Genomic DNA, 20,684 nt, shown 5'->3' with positions numbered 1-20,684 from the left:
AAAGTCTGTGTTGTTGTTACAATGATTGTTTGGTATGATTTACAACAGCTCCGAAAAAAGCAAAGCCAGGTGTTATCTATCAGAAATCTACCAGGGGAGCAAAGGAATAATGCACCAGGAGAGGTTCAGCCCCCATATCCTCCCCACCAGAGGACTCCTGAATGGTTTGCTAACAGCTGTGCAGCACAAGGACACAAAAAGCAGGAGCATGGTTTCACTCAACTCGTACAGCATCACCGTTAGCCCTGTACAGCTTCCAAGTGCAAAGCCAGCCGATAAGCAGTTCCCACATTTGGATTTACATATGAAACAGGAGAATATTATAGAATTCATTTACAAAAGCACCCTTCTCTCACACAGGCACATTAAAAAACAACCAACTCACAATAAACTTCACCACATAGCCACACTAAGTTCCTTCACACACCTGGGCACAAAGATAGCAACAGCAATGAAGAAAACCCTTTCCCACCTTCAAGCAGCCAGAAGCCCTGTTCCCTTTATCTTCTTCAGAGGATCTAATCCCTATGATTCATGTTCTGTGGTTCCTAGGCTAGGTGAGCACAGGTCCCCAGGCACAAAGGGGAGGCTGCAGCCAGATGGGAAACCCGCAGCCCACACTCCCAGCACTTGCTTCACAAATTGAATGAAGAGCACGAGCCCGCTGTATGCAAGGTCCAGTACATTTAGAGAGATACTTGCCATGCTCCTTGCCATAGATCCAACTCAGCTGAAGAAACACTGATGTAGTACAGGGACACAGAGGAGGACCTGGGCACTACTGAAAGGAATTAATTCTCAGCGGGAAGACATCCAGCTGTTAATTACTTTTCAGCATGAGCTGAAGCCTAACTGTACCTTCAGGCACTTCATTTTAATAATTCATTCACCATGAAGAGCCTCCCTCAAACGAAAGGCAATATAACCCGGCCACGGTCAGAAGGAAGAGCATGCCAAATAGGTGTCAGAATGCACAGTACTTTCTGCCTGGTCATGCCCTGTGATTACAAAGCAAATAAAAATAAATAAATAAATAAATCAAATTTGTAAGGAGAGCCATGTTGTTCAAAGACTTTAGGAAAGGGCTCTGTGGAAAACAACTGGTCAAGTGGAAATGCAGCTGCCTGGGGATAGCCAGGAAAGACCCAGCTACAATCTCCAGCATGACTTCAAATGATCACTGCAGGAACTGATCCAGCAAAGCCCTTGGTCAAAGCAGCTCCTCAGGCTTTAGTGGCTAGGAGGTATCCACACATCTTGGTCAGGATCCTGTTCAATTCTTCCGCATCTCATCTTCTTGCCCTGCAGTGGATGCAGCGGCATCACCCTATTTTGCAGGGCCATCTAAAAGAAGCACAACATAAGAACAGCAGAGCCCAAATGACAGATGGTGACAAATGTTACTGTTCAATTGTTGTTGATTTTGGATCACTTTGAGGAAAATAAGGAGAAAAACGACAGGATAAATGCATAAGTCAGTTCTGGTGATTTTCTTCATTGCTCTCTGGCAGAGACAGAAGAGAGCAGGCTGTATGAATGGTTCAGTACCAACAACAGTGTAACAGTCAAACGCAGAGCACTGAGAAGTTTGGATATTGCATATGCAGAAAGATTGACAATTGCAAATTACTTATTTTTGGTACTGCTTATGTCTAACAGTTTTAAAAACATTTGAGGCAGAAAGGGAGGGAAAAAGAAAATGCTTTCAAAAAGCAAAAAAAAAAGTTGGCAAGCTCAGTTATAGACTTGCTTGCTATGAAAGGCGATTGTTTTGTTTGTTGCTTGCATGTGTTTTCTTTTCCACTCCTTCTCAGTTCTCAAAACCTCTGCCAGTTCACCACAAACAACAGAAGCCCTTCTATACAAACAGAGGAAGCCTCTGCTCCCTAAGCCCAGGAAGAAGGCAGATTCCAGACCTTCCATACAGTTTCAAAAGTAACGCAACAAAATCATACCTGGGGACAGGTGGGAGACTGAGTAGTCAGAAGGCACAGAAGTAAAACCAAGCCTCCTTTTGGAGACCACGCAAATAAGCTAAGACATTTGCAACAATAAAAATAATAAAAGGATTATTCCACATGGGACTTCTCTTTCTGATGTGTTAGTACAACGTGTTTTCTCTTTTTGGGTAGTTAGTGAGCAGAAAGGAAACCATGTTTGTTTACCAGCAGGCCTCACCTCCCCAAAGCTATCTCCATGTGAACATTTCCCTTCCAAGTTCAAACATTTTGCCTCAAACTCTTTGACGAACAGTTGAGTATTTGCAAACTATGTTGATTCCTTTTAAAAAAGAATCATTTATGATGCTGTCACGGGTTACCTAAATCTACCTGTGCCCATGACAGGGGGCAGCCACCACATAGGGCCCCCAGCCCGGAAAGGAAGGGAAGAAGATGAGAAGCAAACAGTGCAGAAAACTGATGGAAGAAATGAGGGAAAAAGCCCTGGGTTTGCCTCTCCAAAGGATTTGTTTTGATACAGTATCCCTGTTGCATGAATTTTCCATATGCTTTTGTCAGATCCACTACTTAAAGCCACAGAGCCGCCCAAAGCTCATTTCTTACTGCCTGCTTACGTGGCAGGCCAACCCTCCGCTCAATCCCTCAGTCTCCCCCAAAGCCAGGATCTGTAACCCAGAAAGATGTACGTGTGAAGTTGAGGCTTTTGGCCAAAGGAGCAACAGGAGCGAGTCAGCAAAGCAAGCCACAATATTCTGGTACCAAAGAACTGTGCCTTCACAAGAAAGAATAAAACATTACCAACAACATAAGAGTAACTATTTGCACACACATGTAAAGCAAATATCACTATGAAAACACAGATTTAAGTGAGCAGATGCTAAATAATCCAGAAAATCTCCAAGTTTTGTACATGCTTGACTTTCTTTGGCAGTAAAGAGAAACAGAACACTAATAACAACATCCTACCTCCACACACACACACGCGCATGAACTTTCTTATCCCTTATCTGATTAGGAAACACCCATCACCCCCACAGCTAATTGAAACTGTCAGTCCCACAGGTACTGTGCCTAAGGACTGGTATGGGGGGCAGGTGCATCTCCTGCACCTTTCTACCTCACATGCTCAGTCTTCAGCATTCAAGAGGCTCTCTCCGTTCCCCAAGCACCACATTCTGTTTATACAGAACTGCATATGTAAATGCAGCAAACAGGCTGATCGAGGACATTTAAGTCACTGAATGCAGATCTGTTAATCAACACTGATTGCTATTTTTCCTTCCATTTACTGAGGTTTCTTCTGGAAGACATCATCATAGCTACTGCCACCAAAAGTGTATCTTCAGAGCTTCATGGAGAAAAAGCTGATCAGTTATCCTGTTGGCTCAAGAGAACAGTTCTGTGCCAGCATTTTCTCTTACATTAACTTGCAGGTAACAAGTACCTAACTGTGCACGAACCTTAACCCCTTCTGCTAGCTCCAAAGCAGACTTCTCTGCCTTTCTTTCATGCATTGGTGAATTTGAAAGCATTTCAAAGTTCTGCATGCCCTCACAGAATTAAGTGGTTAACCAGAAACTTTCAAGCTCGGGAAAACACTGACCACTACATGATTGTCGAGCCATTTTCTTCTGCCAAAAGGACATTAACTTTCAGACTCCTCCCTGTTCCTAGGAATTTTTAAGTAGTTTTTTCTTTTTAATTACCATATCCAGCTACAGAAGCCCAACATCCCTGAGCTCAGACTATCCCAGCCCAACTGAAAACAGGATATTCGCAAGCTGCATGCATAAGCTTTTAATGACTGGCCACAGGCAGCATACTAAGGTTCCCTAGAAAATACCCAAACAGGTTCAATACCTCTCTTGCCCTTGATATTACAAATATACATTGGAAAAGGAAGCTGTGCGTGGTGCACAAACCCGCTCATCACACACTCTCCTTTCTCTACCCAAGTTCTTTTGACAGTTCAAGGCAGCAAACAGGAGCTATCTAGTCTGCAAATCTGGGCAGCGTTTCACTGAAGCACAGATGCCGGTTGTTCAGAATGGAAGTTTGCTTAAGTGTGGACCTTCAATTGAATGGAGAACCGAGATCTTTTGCACAAAATGGAAGAAAAGCACAAAAAATTACTGAGTGTGTTGGGAAGGTGTTTCAATATTTGTGCACCTTTTGCACTCCCAGCAGTTCTAAGTGTGTTGATACAGACATGCCAAGAACATAACCATCCACATGCTCTTTTATTTTGAAGAGACTGCAAAACTACTGCTTAAAATAACAGGGTCCGCTTTCAGATATAATGAAATCCCTTTACTTGGCAATGCTTTCAGACAGATATCACAGTCTCCAAACCTCTGAGCCTTGGCTCTTAATACACCATGTTTCTCTACAGTGAACTCCTTGTTCTGCTTTCTCACTGCACTGTGTGATGTTCCTCCTCAGGAACACACCTGCTTAACTGAAGTCTTAAAGCCTCATCATGTAAACTCAGAGTCACTTCCTCTGAAGTGTCTTTCTATCTACAACCCTGATCAGTGAGAAAACCAGAATGCGTAAGACGTCAGCAGTATCAAAAGGCCTGTGAAATTTAAGAATAGGAAGAAAAGTAAGGGAGGAATAAAGAGACAGTTTGGTTTTCCTGTTTTTAAAGCTTTCACTTGATTGCGAGGAGGCCTAACAGCAACGAAGCAATATCTATAGACAGAATTTGTTAAGGAAAAACAGAGTAAGAGAAGGAAAAGAAAAGCACGAAGAAGGATAAAAAGAAACTCACGAGTTGCTAAGTTTAAAAAAAAAAAAGAAGCTGAACTGCTAGTCTTAGAAAAGAATATTCTATTCACTTATTGTTGAAAAAGCACAGTAGAAAGCAGCCATAAGATACTGGAAGAACATTACAAGTTAAAATCTGGTTTGTGCCCTGGCCATACCCTGCCTGTGAAAGTCTCCCAGGAGCACTGGGACATGCCCGGCTCTGCCTGAGGTGCCCTCCCACCCACTTGGGCAGACAGCATCCCACAGGCAAAGGCCCCCAGAGGGAGATTCCTCCTCCAGCCCACAACTTCAGAGTTTGCCTGGGGAGCCTTCCTGCATACGTTAATAGCATATTGAGGAAACTGAAAGCCTCAGAAAAGGAGAAGCCTCTAGATGGGAGAGCTTCAGAGCCAGCCTGACTAGAAATACATTGTGTTTTCTTTATTTTGGGGGTTTTGTTTAAGGAAAAACACCATAAGAAAGCTTACTGAAATGTTCCATAAATCAGCGCCGTGAAGAAGAATACACCAACAAATGCGTGCAAGACAAATTCACTGTGTACACTGCACAAAGATTTACTGGAAAATTATTAAATCATCCCTGTAATAAAGTTTTGTATTTTCACAGTTCCTAATCTTCCTCACAAAAGCATTGTCCTTATACTGAAGGAGGCAATTCTCTTTGAAGACTCAATGCATTAAACTATCACAACACGCATACTTAGCTCTGCCTCTTGACAACTGAGAATTACAGGAACATTTTGACATAGGATGTATTTTACTAATAAAAATTATAGAGTAAAATATTTTAAACACAATCGCTACATACACGCCACTGAGTTTCCTTGATAGAACTGGGACAGAAATACAAACACTTCTTGCTGTATGAAATCATGATGGAGGGAGTAACAACCGTACGTCTGCTGTCTGAGATGCGCGCTCCTCTTCAAAGGACACAACTGCTAGAGATTCCACAGAAGTAATGGAATAGCAAAACCACCAGAGAAACTATACTTTACGTGCCATTTCTAAACATTTTTCTTCTTCCTGGCTCGGTATCACAACTGCATTACAATCTTTAGGATGAGAACAAGCGTTCAATCTTCCATCTGATTTAACAGCACACAGTAGTTAAATACAATACAGTTCAACATTCACTTCTACTTCCTAACCCCCAAAATTAGGTCAAAAAAAATATCAGAGGAAATCATGTGGCATGCTCTGGATATTCCATGACTACCACTGCTTGGCAGAGCTTGAGCCACATATTTCATAGGTAACTAGGAACACATACACAGTTGTTTTGTAGCTACATTAGCCCACAGGATCCTGCTCAACTACCACTTTTTCCTCCCTGCACCTCTTTCCAAACTTTTTGCAGTTTTAGCCCAAGAGAAGGATTTGCAAAGGGGACTCAGCAAAACTTTTAAACACACAGGAATCTGGGGGAAAAACAGTTCACAGGGTGTTTTAATGTACGAGTTCACGGTCCGCATTCTCTACTCATGGCTTCAGCTGTCAACCAAAGATGTTAAGCGGAGTTTATTATACAAACCAAATGTGATTATGAGTATAGACAAAATCTGAAGTCAAAGATTGAAGCTACACATACACACGGACTTTCTCAGCTCCAGTCTTCCACTCTTCACACCTGCGGGTCATTACAAAGCCATTTCTTTTTCAGTCACCAGAGGTCATAAGGGAAATTCTATGTCAGCACATTCCGTGAGCTGTCTCATTCTGAGACAAACTTTACAGACATTTTATAAGTTATTATACAGAAACAAACAGTCCTGCCCAGCCTTACTAAACGAGAGCTTCTCCACTCCCTCCACAAATGCGTCACAGAAGGCTCCAAACAGCTGTTGCACTTTTTTCCCCCCCCTCTCCACCTTCTTAATGTAAATATTCTGAGTTATGGTACACTTAACAAGTAGAGGGGAAGGCTGCACCTTGCGCAATTTGGAAATGTAAAGTCCGGCTGATTCATCTCCTTTAATACAGAAAGGAAAGTCTTACTCTTCCAACTGAGCAAAGAGCCTTAGTTTCCCTCTTCAGGATCTCTAGAGCCATCACTGAGCTATAATTTTTGCTACAGAAGGCCGACATACCAAAGAACAAACAAGCCTAGGAAGCACATACTTGTAGAACTAGCTCCTCAAAAACGTGCAGCTCTGGAAAGTCTCATTTATGTTTCCTGGCATAAATATTTAGAGCAGTTTGCAATTTGAAATCAAATTGTCTGATCGCAAGTAATTCAAGCAATGTGCCTTCTGCACCAAAAGGGAACAATTTCACGATTCAAACACAAACAGAATGGAAGCCCAAAACCAGAGGACTATTCTTTACAAGTCAGACTACAGGGAGATTGTTCTGATGATAACAAATGTCTGTGGCTAGAACAAGAGTTTTCACCTCTTCAGCAATTGAATAGTGTTCTGTCAGACAGATGCTACTCCCCACCATCAGCCCTGCAAGCAGGCAGCAGAGGGAGGCCCTGAACACCTTTCCCCCCTGCCAAGGACAGGAAAGGCATCCCAGAGCCCAGGGGTGCTTGCCTGGAGCAGCAAGCAAGTACTTCCCATACCATTCTTTTCAAGCACCATGAAGTAGGATCAGGGTACAGTTGGAAGGAAACTGCTGCAAATTCCTGTGTTACCCCTTTTAATTACTGACAATTCATTACAACTGAGTTTTAATTAAGCGCTTGCAATGTACTTGGAAAGTTTATTTTGCTAGATACAAGAGGAGATCCGCAATAAAGCAGCACACAACTATACAGTCTGGGACACTAATGTATACAGACTTTAAAAATACAGATGCAAGTGAAAACTTGCACATTTTTAGAGCAAGAAAAAGTTAATTTGGGGAAATGTGAGACCATAAGCCTGTCTGTCCTCTTCTGTAACAGATAATTCAGGGCGTCAGCAACCATAAAACCATGAGGAGGCTCTGATAACAAAATCCTGGATAGGCTGGAAGAGCTCAGTTATCTACCTGCTATTTTCTAAAGGTGACATCCTGAAAGCAGCTATTACATTGTTGTTTGTTTGTGTGGGCAAGTTCACTGCCTACAAAGGACGTTAAAGCAGTTATGCTACATACACATCCACGGCAAACCAACATCTAGTCTGAGCTGTGAGGATTATATAGGTTGGCAAGGCCTCTTTCTTAAGAAGTTCTATTGTTCTAAACGCTCACCAGAAAACTTGTCTCTCACAAAATGTCATTGTTTCAGAGCCCCCAAAAAATTCAGTTTCATCCCAAGCAAAATGCCTGCTCTAATAGAAACATTTGAAAGAACAACTGTGGAAATCTTATTTTTTCCTCTTTTCACAGCTGCAATTACATCTTTTTTTCCAAAACCCTCTGAACACACCAGAGCTCGTGCTCCAGCAAATGCCCAGTGCCGTAGCATTTCATATGCTTTGCTCAATTAACAATCAACAGAATACCAAATCAAGTCAGAAGCATCTATCTGCATTGCTTCCACTTCACTTTCTAAGGGGGATAAAGCTCCCTCTGAAAGCACCTGTTTTTGCCACTGTCAGTCCAGCAGATTCACTCTGCATTATTACCTTTTCCTAATGTTTACCATGCGACAATCTATATACAGAAACATTTGGGGTTAACAGCAACAACTACATTTAAGCATGCTTATGTTTCGATTACTTTTCACTTCACTTTTAGTCATGCCCTGTCCATGCTGCATGAAAGTCATACATCAAATTTTAGGAGCAGGCATTTTTTGTTATATTTTCTTGTTTTCAATTAATGTGTTGGCTAGGAGAAGTTCAGTTTCCTCTTGGCTTACCGGTATACTAAAATTCTTCAACACCCCATTAGAAACTTCCATTGCTTCTCAGTCTTGAAATGTGCCAAAAGAAGGTTTTGCGAGGAAAAGCAAACAGCCCAGAAGTAAGGAACAGATCTAATATTACCCTGATAAAAATATATACTCAACTTTCAGCAGTTTAAGACTCCCAAAAAGCCTGCTGCTTCTGCATGGCAAATAACATGTTTCCAAGCATAGTTTCACAGTAAGTTCAAGATGCAGTTCAATGCACTGAAAGAAATAAGGCTTAGGAAAAAGGCAATTCAGTAATGCTACCTGCATCAGGCACCTTTTTTTTGTTCCCCATTCCCCACTCTTAGACCAGCACAAATGCTTGTAAACCCAAGCGACGTGGAGCAAGGAGGGTTTTAGCTATGGCTGCCTCTAAGCTGTCTCTCCCTGGACATACTCCTGCAGCAGTGGGCTGTGTGGGACCAGAGGGAAGCTGATTCAGCCTAAAAATCACTCCCTGCCCTCAGTGTTAGCACAACTAAAGCAACCTCAGAACCACTTGGGAAGCTATGACCTTAAAGTTGTTCCTCTCTAAAGGCTCTCCCTGCACCCAGGGGCTTTCTCAGGGACATTATGCCAAGCACTTGAAACGGGCTATTACAGAAAATGGTACAAACATTTAAAACCCATAAGCCTTATTCTCTCCGAAGGCCCTAACAGCTCTTAACACCAGCACCAATTGCCAAAAAGCTTCCTCCTCCATCCTCATACCATGCTCCATGAGGGCAAAGCCTATGTGCTGAAGGCCTGACCAGTCTCACAGGGTCCCAGCACGGCACTGACTCACAAGGGATTCAATATAATGGAATTTCTTGGGGGTTTTCTGTTTTTTTTTGTTGTTGTTTTTTGGTGTTTTTCTTTTTCAAGTTTGCTATTTTGACAGCTAGGAAGTAACATTTCAGAATATATCTGAAATGCTAAGATGATGAAACAGAGCACTGAAGTTAGAGAGTAACAAAAGTAAGGTTGCTTACCCAGTGGAAGCCAGCTTGGCTCCAGGCCTTACTTGCAGCACACCCCAAACACAAGACGAGCAGTTTCTCCATCTTTTCCACTGTTTAGGAACAATAATAACAACCTTATCCTCTAGGAGCTTAGAAACTGATGCATCTCCAATTTGAAGGTAGGAAACAGAGATTAAGAGATGTACCAGAAGTGTTGGCTAATCTTGGGTCTTCAGCTTGAATCACCTAGGCCCCGACTGAATTAATTCATATTTTAGGGTGTTCATGGCTACAATTTGAACATAAAACACAAACTGCAGTTACTAGAACTGATAATCTGTGCCGTGGCATCTCACCTTTGGCAAAACACAGAACACAATTAGTAGCTGGCTGCAGAAGCTTGGTTTTTAACAGAATCACTCAACCTCACACTAGAAGCTTGGAGAACAAAATGCAGCTCCCTTAAGGCAGTGCAATCTTATCCATCCTGCCAGCCTTTCCTCTGTTGCAATCAGCTCTCAGCAGACATTTGACCATCACCTGTGGCCACTGACAGAAGGGGGGCCCAGCCATCCTGAGCAGTGAACATGATCAGACCCTGTCAAAAAATGCTTACACAATCAAGTTTGGGGATGATTACCAGGTAAAGAATGGCAAAACAGAGCTTTAAACTCAGCCTTTCTAACACTACATAGTATCATAGTTTTTCAAATGTAAAAACATATGTATTATTCACATTACAACAGATAGCAACAATAATGGCTGCAGACAAGAAGCTCTGTTGAAGTATATCACCTTAAATATATAAAACCAAAAGCAAGAGCGAGAGAAATTCTATCACTCCACATCCAGGGTGAAGAACATGATCCACAGAGAGACTGCTTCCACAGTCTACAGGAAACACAGACTACACACTGCATTGAAAGCAGGCCCGGCCAGCCGATATCTACAGAACCAGGTGATCCTCCTATCTTTATGAGGGAGATTTTAGTTTGAAGTGAAATTATTAGAAACCATTCAATACACAAAAACAACACTTGCTGCCAAATCAATGTGTATTTCTATAACAGAATCACCGAGACAAGGCTCTGACTTCTTGTTCTGCCTGTGTCACATACGCTCCAGAAATTTCAGCAAGATACACATTTGAGCTTTTCCTACAGCAAATGCCCACAGGCACACCACAAAGTGCAGGCTACCAACACTTCTGATGTACCAGCACTGCCTCAAAAGCACCTCAATAGCTTCCATAACATTGTGCATTATTTTTGTATCAGAAACAGTACTATGACCTGAAAGTCAAGTGTTACACCTGCAGATTCCTTTTACGTAAACCAGGTGCAAGTTACAGATGCGACTACTATAAAATCTGTTCTTTTTTTTCTTTTTTAATGCAAATCACGAGTTACAGCACAGCACAATGATCTGTTCTCAAGTCTTACGGACAACATGACTAAGCACTAATATGAAATATTAACAGGTCAGCTTCCAATGTCAACAGGCTTATTTCAATATTGAAAACACATCATAATTTTGATCCAACTTTCAGAGCCTTTGCTAAATTACACTTAAGACACAGCAGACACCTCAGTCTCCTAGAAATCAGACACAGAACGTAACCAGCTTCCCAACAACTTTAGCTATCAGGCTATTGAACAGAAATACTTGTATTATACTTGCACTTCCTTAACAAACACAGTGTTAAAAAGATTTAGACACAGTTCTTGAAGTTTATGGGCCCATCCACCATTTGTTTCAAATGGAAATATTCGACTGAGAAGAAAAACCAGAAACAGCAAGAATTCGTATTTGAAAAATAAAAAGCTTATCTAAGAAAAAGAAGGAGTTCAAAATATTTGCAACAATCTTATATCTGTGCATTACAGCTCTGCTAAACAGCATACAAAGAATATATAGCTTCTCAGTTTAATCTCTGCAATTGGGTACACCAAAGTGAACAAAAACATGAGCTGTTTTTCCTCCTATATCCTCACAACCATCTGACAACAAACCAAGCTCACTCTGTACTGCTAAAAGCATGATTAGAGAATGTAGCTGTACCACTGGGAATACATTTCTGCTTCTGTGAGATGTTTGCTCCATCCATGTATCAATTGGTCATGTAAATATATAGTGTGACTACACGCAAAGCAGTCTTCTACCACCTGCCTAAAACACGACACACAAGGATAATTCTAAGACAGACAATGCTCTGGATGTCTTGTAAGCAGTAAAGACTGCAATAATCCCACTGTTTCCAGCCCACCTCCTGAGCAAGACAGACGTTTTCCTCTCTGACAGCACACTCATTTTCTGGAGGATAACAACACTTTTGTTAGCAACGCAATAAATGGCCAAGAGGTCCAAGGGGCTAAGACAACATCAGGAATGTCTGCTTATGAAATCCATTCTGGCTGCGTAGCTGACAGGTAACTCAGATATCTGGTTAGTGTTTGATTATTCTATTTTGGTTTTTGCTTTTATTTTTTCCTCCTTAAGTCTGATACTACGTGCGATTCTTCACCAAAGCAGTCCCCAGCTAATGCTGATGCTTTTAAACCTAAGGACCTATTTGCATTGAGAAGCGTGGAAGACTGACGCGACAAAACAGAATAACGAAACAAGCATAGCGTAGCTGATGCCTTACTGACATAAGGCATCAGATAGAACATGCTCATTCAGCTGCAGTCGAGCATTAAAACCATGTCACTAGCACATAATCATGAAAACAAACGGCTGACTTATTCTGTTGGTTTTATACACATATGTACATATATATGGATAAATAAATTTTATTTGCAAAATAATGCTTCCCATATCCTGCCCTTTTGACACAGGTTCTTTCCTGCTGTAAAAATCAGGTTAATATGGCACTACACATTGATTCCTCTATAAACAAAAGGTGGAAACCAAGAGAGAGGAAGAGGGTACAGGACCTTATCACACTCCAAAACAAAAATCAAACACACTCAATAAATAAGCAAACAAATTTGATCTTTACAGAGTCTACCAAAGGCATACAAAAGAAGTAAAATAAAGCCATGTCAAAAAACAAAAAAGAAGAGCCTTCATGTTTCTTGCCAAAACCTTAAATTTAACTCTCTCTATTAAACAATGCTATTTCATGTTCCCCAGACAATAACATTACTTACAGTAAACAAAGGCAACATTAAAACCTTCAGAACTTATTTCTATGCTGCAGAAACCCACAAATTAACTTTTTTTTTGGGGGGGAAGTGAAGTTATGGGTTTGGTTGCTTTGGTTTTCTTTTGCTTCAGAATTTGTATACATATTTTAGGTTCTTGGACTTGGTTGTTTATTCTTCAGGCTGACTTGGAAAGCAAGTGCCATTGCAGCAACTCATCCGACGCGCAACAGAGCAGCCAAGGGTTGTTAGACAGTGCTCTCTCAAAAGTTAAACATTGATGGACCCCAGACAAACGCAGGTAAAGCTGCTGGCCATTCAATGGCTACAGGGCAACCAGAGGGGTTGAGACAAGGAAGAAAGAAGCCAGGTGGGGGCATGGGGCATTCTTAGCACATAGTACAGGAGGTAATAATTAAGTTTAGATAATGTGAACATAGCTTTTATCCTCAGAACAAAAGCCACTTAATAATACATCTTAATTTCATCTTAGATCACAGCCACGCATTCTTTTTACATATCTAGTTATTATCTGTACCAATAGCCACGAATTCAACAGCACAGACATAGAACACATTTGTTTCGGTTTTCTTTTTTATTTTTAATAGTTAAAACTCTCAATTTGAGGCTGGTCCAACTTTCCATACACAAAAATAAGCTGTGGGAGAAGAGGAATACAAAACCTTTCAGCCTCTTCCAATTCCATCAATACCTGATGTGTTCAGCAAACATCTTCTGATATGTTCTCAGAAACAAGTAAAAAGACTAAAGAAACCGAAATCCAGCTTTTCCTCATTATCTAGACTAAAAATGGAAATAGGGCATAACTAATGAGAAGTAAACTGATTTTTCAAATCACTTCACCTCTAATAACCCATTTAGTAGCAATGTACGCTGACAACATGTTGAAGTGTGCAGAAACTGGGTAGCTTCAACAAACGTTTCTAACTGTCAATAAAAGGTGTCGCTGTCCTTTCAAATCATGGGCTCATTCTACACCCCTATTTCTCTTCTCAACATTTAACCCCTCTTGATTTATTCGAAACCTCTGTTTGTTGTGGAGAGAGATAAATTGATGAAAACTTCTATAATAGAGGCGGTAAAAGCTAAGCGACTGGGGAAATTACACAAGGAAAGAAGAAAGTAATTATTTTCTTACGCAATTAGGAGTTTAATTAGATTATTTATTTGAAGCATTTACTGAAGCAAACACAAAGCTAGGAAAAAAAAACTACACATCAGATTCAACTCCTTTTCAGCTGGAGAGCGTAATACGAGAGCAGATAACAGAGCACTGAAATCAGATCACCTTTACATTTGATCGGGAAACATAACATCAGCTGTATCAGCAAGCTGGTAAGGAGCAATATTAAAAACAGGGGTCTAATTTATTGCTAAGAAGGGGAAGCAGCACCACCACTGCTGAGTGCCCACTCCTGCTTCTTCCCTCACAGTATCCGTGATGGAAGTTGATCCATCATGCTGAACAACACTACTCAGCGCTTCCTGAATGAAGACACTGCTAAAATGTCTTCTACAGCAGAGCTGCCACGTGGTAACAGTGATACAGGTCACAAACGCAATGCCTTTGGTACAGCTGCATACACCAATGCTTAAAAGCCTCTCAACTGTACGTTAAGTGAAACATCTGCTTACATATGCTAGGCGCTGCTGTTTAAAAACCAAAAGAAACAACCACCCCACAAAACAAAATACAGCACAAAAACAAATGCTCTTCCTCCCCCTAAAACTTCACATTGATATCTGTGGTTTGTCATTGCTTTTATTTTCTAAGGGGATGTTTTCCTACCGCAGCTGTGAAACTCACCTTAAAAGGGCTGATCACAGCCACACGTGAGGGTGCAGGTGGAAGCATGATCTCCTCCTGACTGCTACTGATCAGAGCAGCAGTGAAAGAGTGCTTTCCTTCTGCACATACATCTCCTCTTCAACTAATCTGTATCTTTCCCCTTATTTATTTCCTCCAGGGACACTCTAAGACAGCAACAATCACAGGCTGGTGTTCACCTGCCACCCCTGGCTCTACGCAGCATGAATAGTATCCCAGCAAGGAGATGCCCAGTTTATAGGGAGGTCACTCACACGCCTGCTCCTCTCTGAGCTCAGCTGTGCGTGAGGGAGGGCAGCAAGGAGACCAAGGTCAAACCCAGAGAATCCCGAGGCAGCAAAGTGACAGAGGTGATAAATAGTGTGGGGGCATGGCTGGGAGGAGAGCCTGATCCTCCCACCCCCCAGCAGTAAGACACACTGATTGCTATTAAGAAAAACAACCCCTGGCTGACAGCTCTCACACTGCCCCTACATTACACACTCACTTCCCACCTCCTGGTATATTTCAGCTGTAAATTCTTCAGTAAGAAAACAATGCCTTTCCTTTGCATTTTCCATGCTCGAGCTGGCTATTGCTCTGAGCATAACGAGAGTGCTGCCAGGCACATACACACTGCAAGAATAAGAACAGATTCTGCATATTTCTCTCAAAATCAGAGAGCCCTCCTGGGTTACTCCTCGGATTGCTGGCAAACAGCGTTTGGATCAAAACAACCTCCTTAGGCATAGATTCCCTTTAACCTCCCATAGCTGGAAGTGCACCTCAAGTCTCCAAAAAAGCCTTTTTCCTCAGCAGACAGCAACATACCTCTGAGATTTCTGGGATGTATCTGCTTTGTCCGAGGCATTTTCCTCTAATCTCATACACTGCTTTCTCCTCCCAGAAATGAAACGTACAGCAAGCAGAGATGTGGCAGCTCCATAAACTTGTCAGAGGGGTCAGTTAATCCATATGCTAATAAGAAAACAACAACAAAAAAAAGAGAAAAGATACGTGAATTAATAAGGAAAAATAAAGGATATCTACCTGTCTTTATCAGCTATGGAAATGAATGAGGAGCACAACATATTCCTGTACCTATCCTTTTATGGAGCAGCGCATCCAAATACCATAAGAAAATTAACTAAGGGTGACTCTCCATTTGGGATCTCTCAGGAGCCATGAGAAAACCAAGATCCTTTTGCATTTTCCACATTCATCAGCCGTTTCCTAACCCGAAAACGACTTCCAGCAACTTGTGTCCCATGCAAATAAAAACCAGAAAACTAAACTAAACTTGACGTCAGGCTTCAAGCTAAAGGATGCTCATCTGCGGGGGGGGGGGGGAAAGGCAGAAAGGAAGGGCAGTACACCCCACTGGCACACACAGGGGAAAGCCACAGTTGCAGAGTGCAAGTCCTGGGGAAGCACTATGCATGCAGCAGGGAGCAGAACGCTCACATCACTTTCTCCCTTTCCCAGTGATCTGCTGGTATACTTCCAGCACGCTTCGTTATCTGAAATCCCTTACAGACCTATGGCAAAGTGCTTATAGAACTTATAGAGAGAATAAGTGGAGCTGTTGCACCGTTCCAGCTCAAGAGAACGAAACGCCGCTTATTTTTACAGTCACTCTACCTCGAGTCGAGACATTTTCTTAGTTAATAGTAGGATGAATTTATTTGGATTTAGATAAACTTCAGAACAGCTCTTAACGTAGGCACAATGACTGCTGATAGGAGAGAGCACGTAGGGTTTTTCAGCATTTTCAAGCCGGACAAACGATGTTTCCGTAAAAACCGAATTCAGAACCCCTACAAGCACTCCGCTCGAACCCTTCCAGCTTAGAGAAACATTAACGTTTAACGCCGCTTTTGTCTGCGGCCGCCGCACGGACCCAACGAGGGGCAGGCACGGACACAAAGGGAGCAACAAGCGGGATCGGAGATCGGAGCGGGGGGCTCCTTTGTGCGAAGGACGGAGGTGGTGGTGGGGAGGGGGGGGGGGGCACCGCAGCACGGGGAGAGGAGAGAGGGAAGGGAAGGGGGGGGGGGAAAGCATGAATGAATGCGGAGGGCGGAGCCTGGGAAAACCCCTCCGCAACGCCGCGCCGAACACCGAACAAAGCGCTGCGCGTGTACGCGACGGGGGGGGGGGGGGGGGGGGAAGGGGGGGCCGGACGGCGGCGGGGCCGAAGAGGGTGAGGGGGGAGAAGGGTCAGCGCAAGGGAAAAGAAAACCAAGAAAAATATATGAAAAGAAAATAAAAAATAAATTTAAAAAAAATTAAAATCAGGTTTGGGAAAGCACTCGCTTCCCACAGGTACGGTGGAGAAGCGCCCACCTCCCAGCTCCAAAGCCTCCTCCGCCACCCCCCTCCTCCAACCCCGGCCAACCCCCCCCCCCCGCCCCGGGCCCACTACAAACCTGGCGGAGGGGCCGTGGCGGCGGCGGGCGATGGCGGCGCGTGGGGGGGCGGGCGGCAGCCTCCTTCCCCTGACAGCCTCCAACACAAACATGACCCAGCACCACCGCCGCCTTGCGCGGCCCCGGCCCTCCTCTTCTCCTCTCCTCCCCGCGCCGTGCCCCCCCCCCACCCCCCGCCGCTCCCGGGCCGGCCCAGGCTCCGCCCCCAAGCGCCGAGGGGCGGGGCGTGTCCGGGGGCGGGGCGGGAGGCCCCCGCCGGGCTCCCCTCGGGGAGAGCCGCGCCGTGACCGGGGCAGGGCGGGGGGGGGGGAGGGAGGAGCCGGCCGGGGTGGGGGGAGGGGGCGGGGGGGGGTGTTTTACCGTCCCTCACTTTCTATTGCAGGAAGCCGGGCCGGAGCAGTGACGTCACCGGGTCTCCCGGCCACGCCCCCACGCCCCGCCGCCGGCCCGAGCAGGGGAGGGGGGTGGGGGAGGGGTCACCGAGGGGGTTTCCGTGCCCCCCAGCGGGCGGTGCCCGCGCTCCCTCTCCCGGAGTCCCGCTCCGCCGCCGTCGGGCGCCGTGAGCGTCGCGCTCCCCCCTGCCGCCAGCCGGCCCCCGGGGCACCGGCACGGCCACGCACACGCAGCGCCGCGGCTTTGACGCGGAGATCCCGGAGGTTCCTCCCTCCCTCCCCTCCTTCCCCTCCCTCTCTCTGTCCGTCTCCTCCCCGCCCGGGCTTCCCCGCGGCCCCGCCGGGGGAACTCACCGCCGCGCCGCGCATCCTGCGGCCGGGAACTTTTCATGCCGGGCGGCAGCCGGCGGCGGCAGCGAGCCCCTCCGCCGCTGGAAGTGGGCGGGGGAGGAAATACGAGGAGGAGGCGCGTCGAGCTCGCCGCCGCGGCGCCCCTTTTTTGGCCCGGGCCGCGGGGATGGTGGGAGGGGGCCGGGGGCTGCGCTGCGCCCATCAGCTGTGCGGGGCGGGCGGTCCGCGGTTGGGAGGGGCTCCTCGGGGTCTGCCCTGGGATTAGCGCCGTGCCTGGGTTGGGAGCGGGCAGCGCTGTTTAAGGAGGTGTTGAGTTTTGCGGAGGTCCCTTTATCTAACGGCATTGAATCGCACGAGGCGTTTGTGAGAAAGAGAGGTGGGAAGGTGCGGAGCAGCGGGGCTGCGGAGCTGCGTGCGGGAGTGAGACCGGCCGTTGTCCGCGGCCTCGGCCATCTTCCCTCTGGAGCTCGCTTAATCCATACCTTGAAAACGCAGAGGCGCCTCGGTGGGCTCCCTGCCTCCTGCCCGGGAGCGCCGTTCCTTCCGCAGGAGACAAAAGCCCAGGGGGACAGCCCGCCTTCAAAGCACCTGGAGGTGGTGCGCATCACCATTGCTAATGAGAGATTTATGGGAGGATCAGACCCTCAGGGAGCACCCCTAGCAGGAACGTTCCGCTGCTCCTTGTCAGACGAGGTGAACTCCCCGGCAGGGGCTTTGTTCGTCTCTCTCTGGCTTTCAGATTTCAGGGCTGCTGCTAAAGAACGGAGTTGCCACCGGGCTGATCATATTAACGTGAATATGATCCGGCAGGTGCTGTTAGCTTAAACTAGCCCTCCCGATCTGACCGGTTGCTAACCTGAGATCAAGTGACCTCTGAAATTATCTCCAGACTTGGACTTGTCCTGTTCAGCTGTCCTATTGAATCTGTCCCACTGGCCTTTGCAGAACGCTGCAGTCTTCCCTTTCTACCCACTCCCTGAAAGCTTCAGGTTGCCGTCACCTTGCCTTAATAAGGGAGGAAGCACCAAATGCTGCCCTTCCTCATACAACGCATGAGAACAGGGACATAGTGCAGCTGGTGGTGAAGGAAGTCCCCAGCCACATTCTCTCTTTGAGGTCCCGAGCAAGTTCAGAGCAGGGCTCCCATCTGCAAGATGGAATGGTGGACAATAGCAACCCCACTGGAGCCAGCAGGAAAGTGTTCTACTGAAAGGAGTCACCTGGCAGTGTGCAAACCCAGTCCTCTCAGCTCACCATTGTGTACAGGAGCGTTTCCTCTGCAAACAAGCACTACTGTCTTACAAGAACAACTCAGTGAGGTGGCAAAGAGGAGACAGGTCCTTGATAGGGGAGAGGAGACAAAGAGGACAATGGGATGATAGTCCTCTGTGGGGCCAGGAGTTGAAGTTCACAGTCCTCATGAGTCCCTTCCAGCTTGGGCTGTTCTGTGATTCCGTATCAGATGGTGCCAGCTCATACACACTTCAGCATGCAAACAGCCATCTGCAAGGCACTTTGGGTCAAAGAACACAATGCAAAGCCAAGAGCCTGGCCCTACGAGGTTGTTCCCACCATGAGCTGAAGAAGCAGTCAGAGAGGCAGCCACTCCTCAGCCTGGACACCTCATGCGGGCAGGGATAGGGGCCAAAGAAGGGGCTCCAGCTCATCTCCAGTGTGGCAGAAACTACAGTCCTGAGGGCAGCCCTGGGAAAGCTCCAAGAAGGCAACCTGACAGGCTGTGTGTTCCCTGCCCGTGTCTGCTGGGCAGACCAGACCGCTTCATCCTTCCCAGTCTGTTTTTCCATCGTAGAAAGGAAGTGCATTAACCACTCGGTCCAGAACTGTGGGGAAAGTGCTATGTATGCCCGCTTGTAGAAGGCACGGAGTAATATTATCCAACCTGCAAATGAGGGACGTTTGTAAACAAGTTTTCAGTCACATCTGAAGTGCCACATTGATGTGCACATCAAGAATATCTACCGTGGCAGAACTGAGACACCTTTAAGAGGTTCACCTACAAGATACGGATTGCTTTTAAACGACTCCGTGCGTATCCGAATGGGCGAGATTAAGGCTTTTTTTTACCTCCTAAAACTCCGCTGCACTTTCAGGAGGACACCTTTTTTTAAACATCCTCTAGATTTACACTTGAAACCCCTACGCTCAGAAACCGGTATTCTATAATGGCTCACAGGTATTTTATGTATAAGTATATACACACGCACACATTAGGCTCTCAGGAAACCATGATACATTAGGTACTCTTAAATAATTCATTGTTAAGCACCCCATGATAAATCTCTCATTGAACAGCATGTGATTTCGCTGGAATTCTCGGTATATATTGAATGTGAAGCACTGTGGTAAATTTAACTGCGCTGAGCATCAAATGTAAAAATGTTATATTGTACATTACATCCTGGCACACAACAGACAATCTTTATTATTAAGGCTTCGGGGAATTTCTTTTTTTGAGGTAACTTTTGAAGTTCTGAAAAGGAAAGAGGGGGAAAAAAAAACCCCACCAAGCACCATTTCTCTGTAAAAGTTGAAATTTTCTCAGAGAAGGGAAATTCTGTAAGTAGTCTGTACTGAATTAACGTAGAAGCTTTTGTCAAGGAAATTGCTATCTAATAGCTTGTGCTCTGAGGCTCCTCATTCAGTGTCATTCAGCTGGAAGGATCTTGGCTTACCTGGTGCCGGGTGTTGCTCAAAGAGCTTCCAGGGCTCACCGCACTTGCAGCCAGCCAGAGGGCATGGCACTACCTTCTGTCTGTCCTCACAGGCCATCCTGCAAACTGATTCACTTCTGATTTGGACAAACTGGCGCTGTGTGTTGGAAAAATGCTCCGCTGAGGAATTCTGGTCCAACCTTATTTTCTGCTTCTCCTAGGTACTGTATCTGTGTGTTGTGGCCATCAAGAGAAGTGTGAGTCTGTCCAGCTCCATGTTAACAAAGTGATATGGAGTACAATTTACTGACAGAGCTTCAAACTCTATTGGGTATTATTTACCAGAAATTCAACTACAGGGCAG

At 45.2% G+C, this 20,684-nt stretch overlaps 1 protein-coding gene across 3 annotated transcripts in view; it reads right to left on the bottom strand.

The window, feature by feature from the left end:
- Positions 1-17,752, bottom strand: part of HIVEP1 (HIVEP zinc finger 1) — a 116,125-nt gene extending 98,373 nt beyond the window's left edge. For 2 of the 3 annotated variants that reach the window (XM_072328686.1, XM_072328682.1), the window contains exons 1-2: positions 16,906-17,155; positions 15,308-15,454 (exon numbers count right to left, since the gene is read on the bottom strand). In XM_072328686.1, coding sequence (XP_072184787.1) covers positions 15,308-15,347 — 40 coding nt within the window. In that variant the 5' untranslated portion in view covers positions 15,348-15,454; positions 16,906-17,155. Of the gene's footprint in view, positions 1-15,307; positions 15,455-16,905; positions 17,156-17,651 lie in introns of those variants that run through there. The other variant, XM_072328683.1, reaches the window with a different exon arrangement.
- Positions 17,753-20,684: the final 2,932 nt, after the last annotated feature.

The sequence above is a fragment of the Excalfactoria chinensis genome, chromosome 2 (genome assembly GCF_039878825.1).
Source record: "Excalfactoria chinensis isolate bCotChi1 chromosome 2, bCotChi1.hap2, whole genome shotgun sequence".
NCBI lineage: Eukaryota > Metazoa > Chordata > Aves > Galliformes > Phasianidae > Excalfactoria > Excalfactoria chinensis.
Note: the sequence above shows the minus strand (reverse complement) of the source record. Positions and strands in the feature narration are given on the sequence as shown.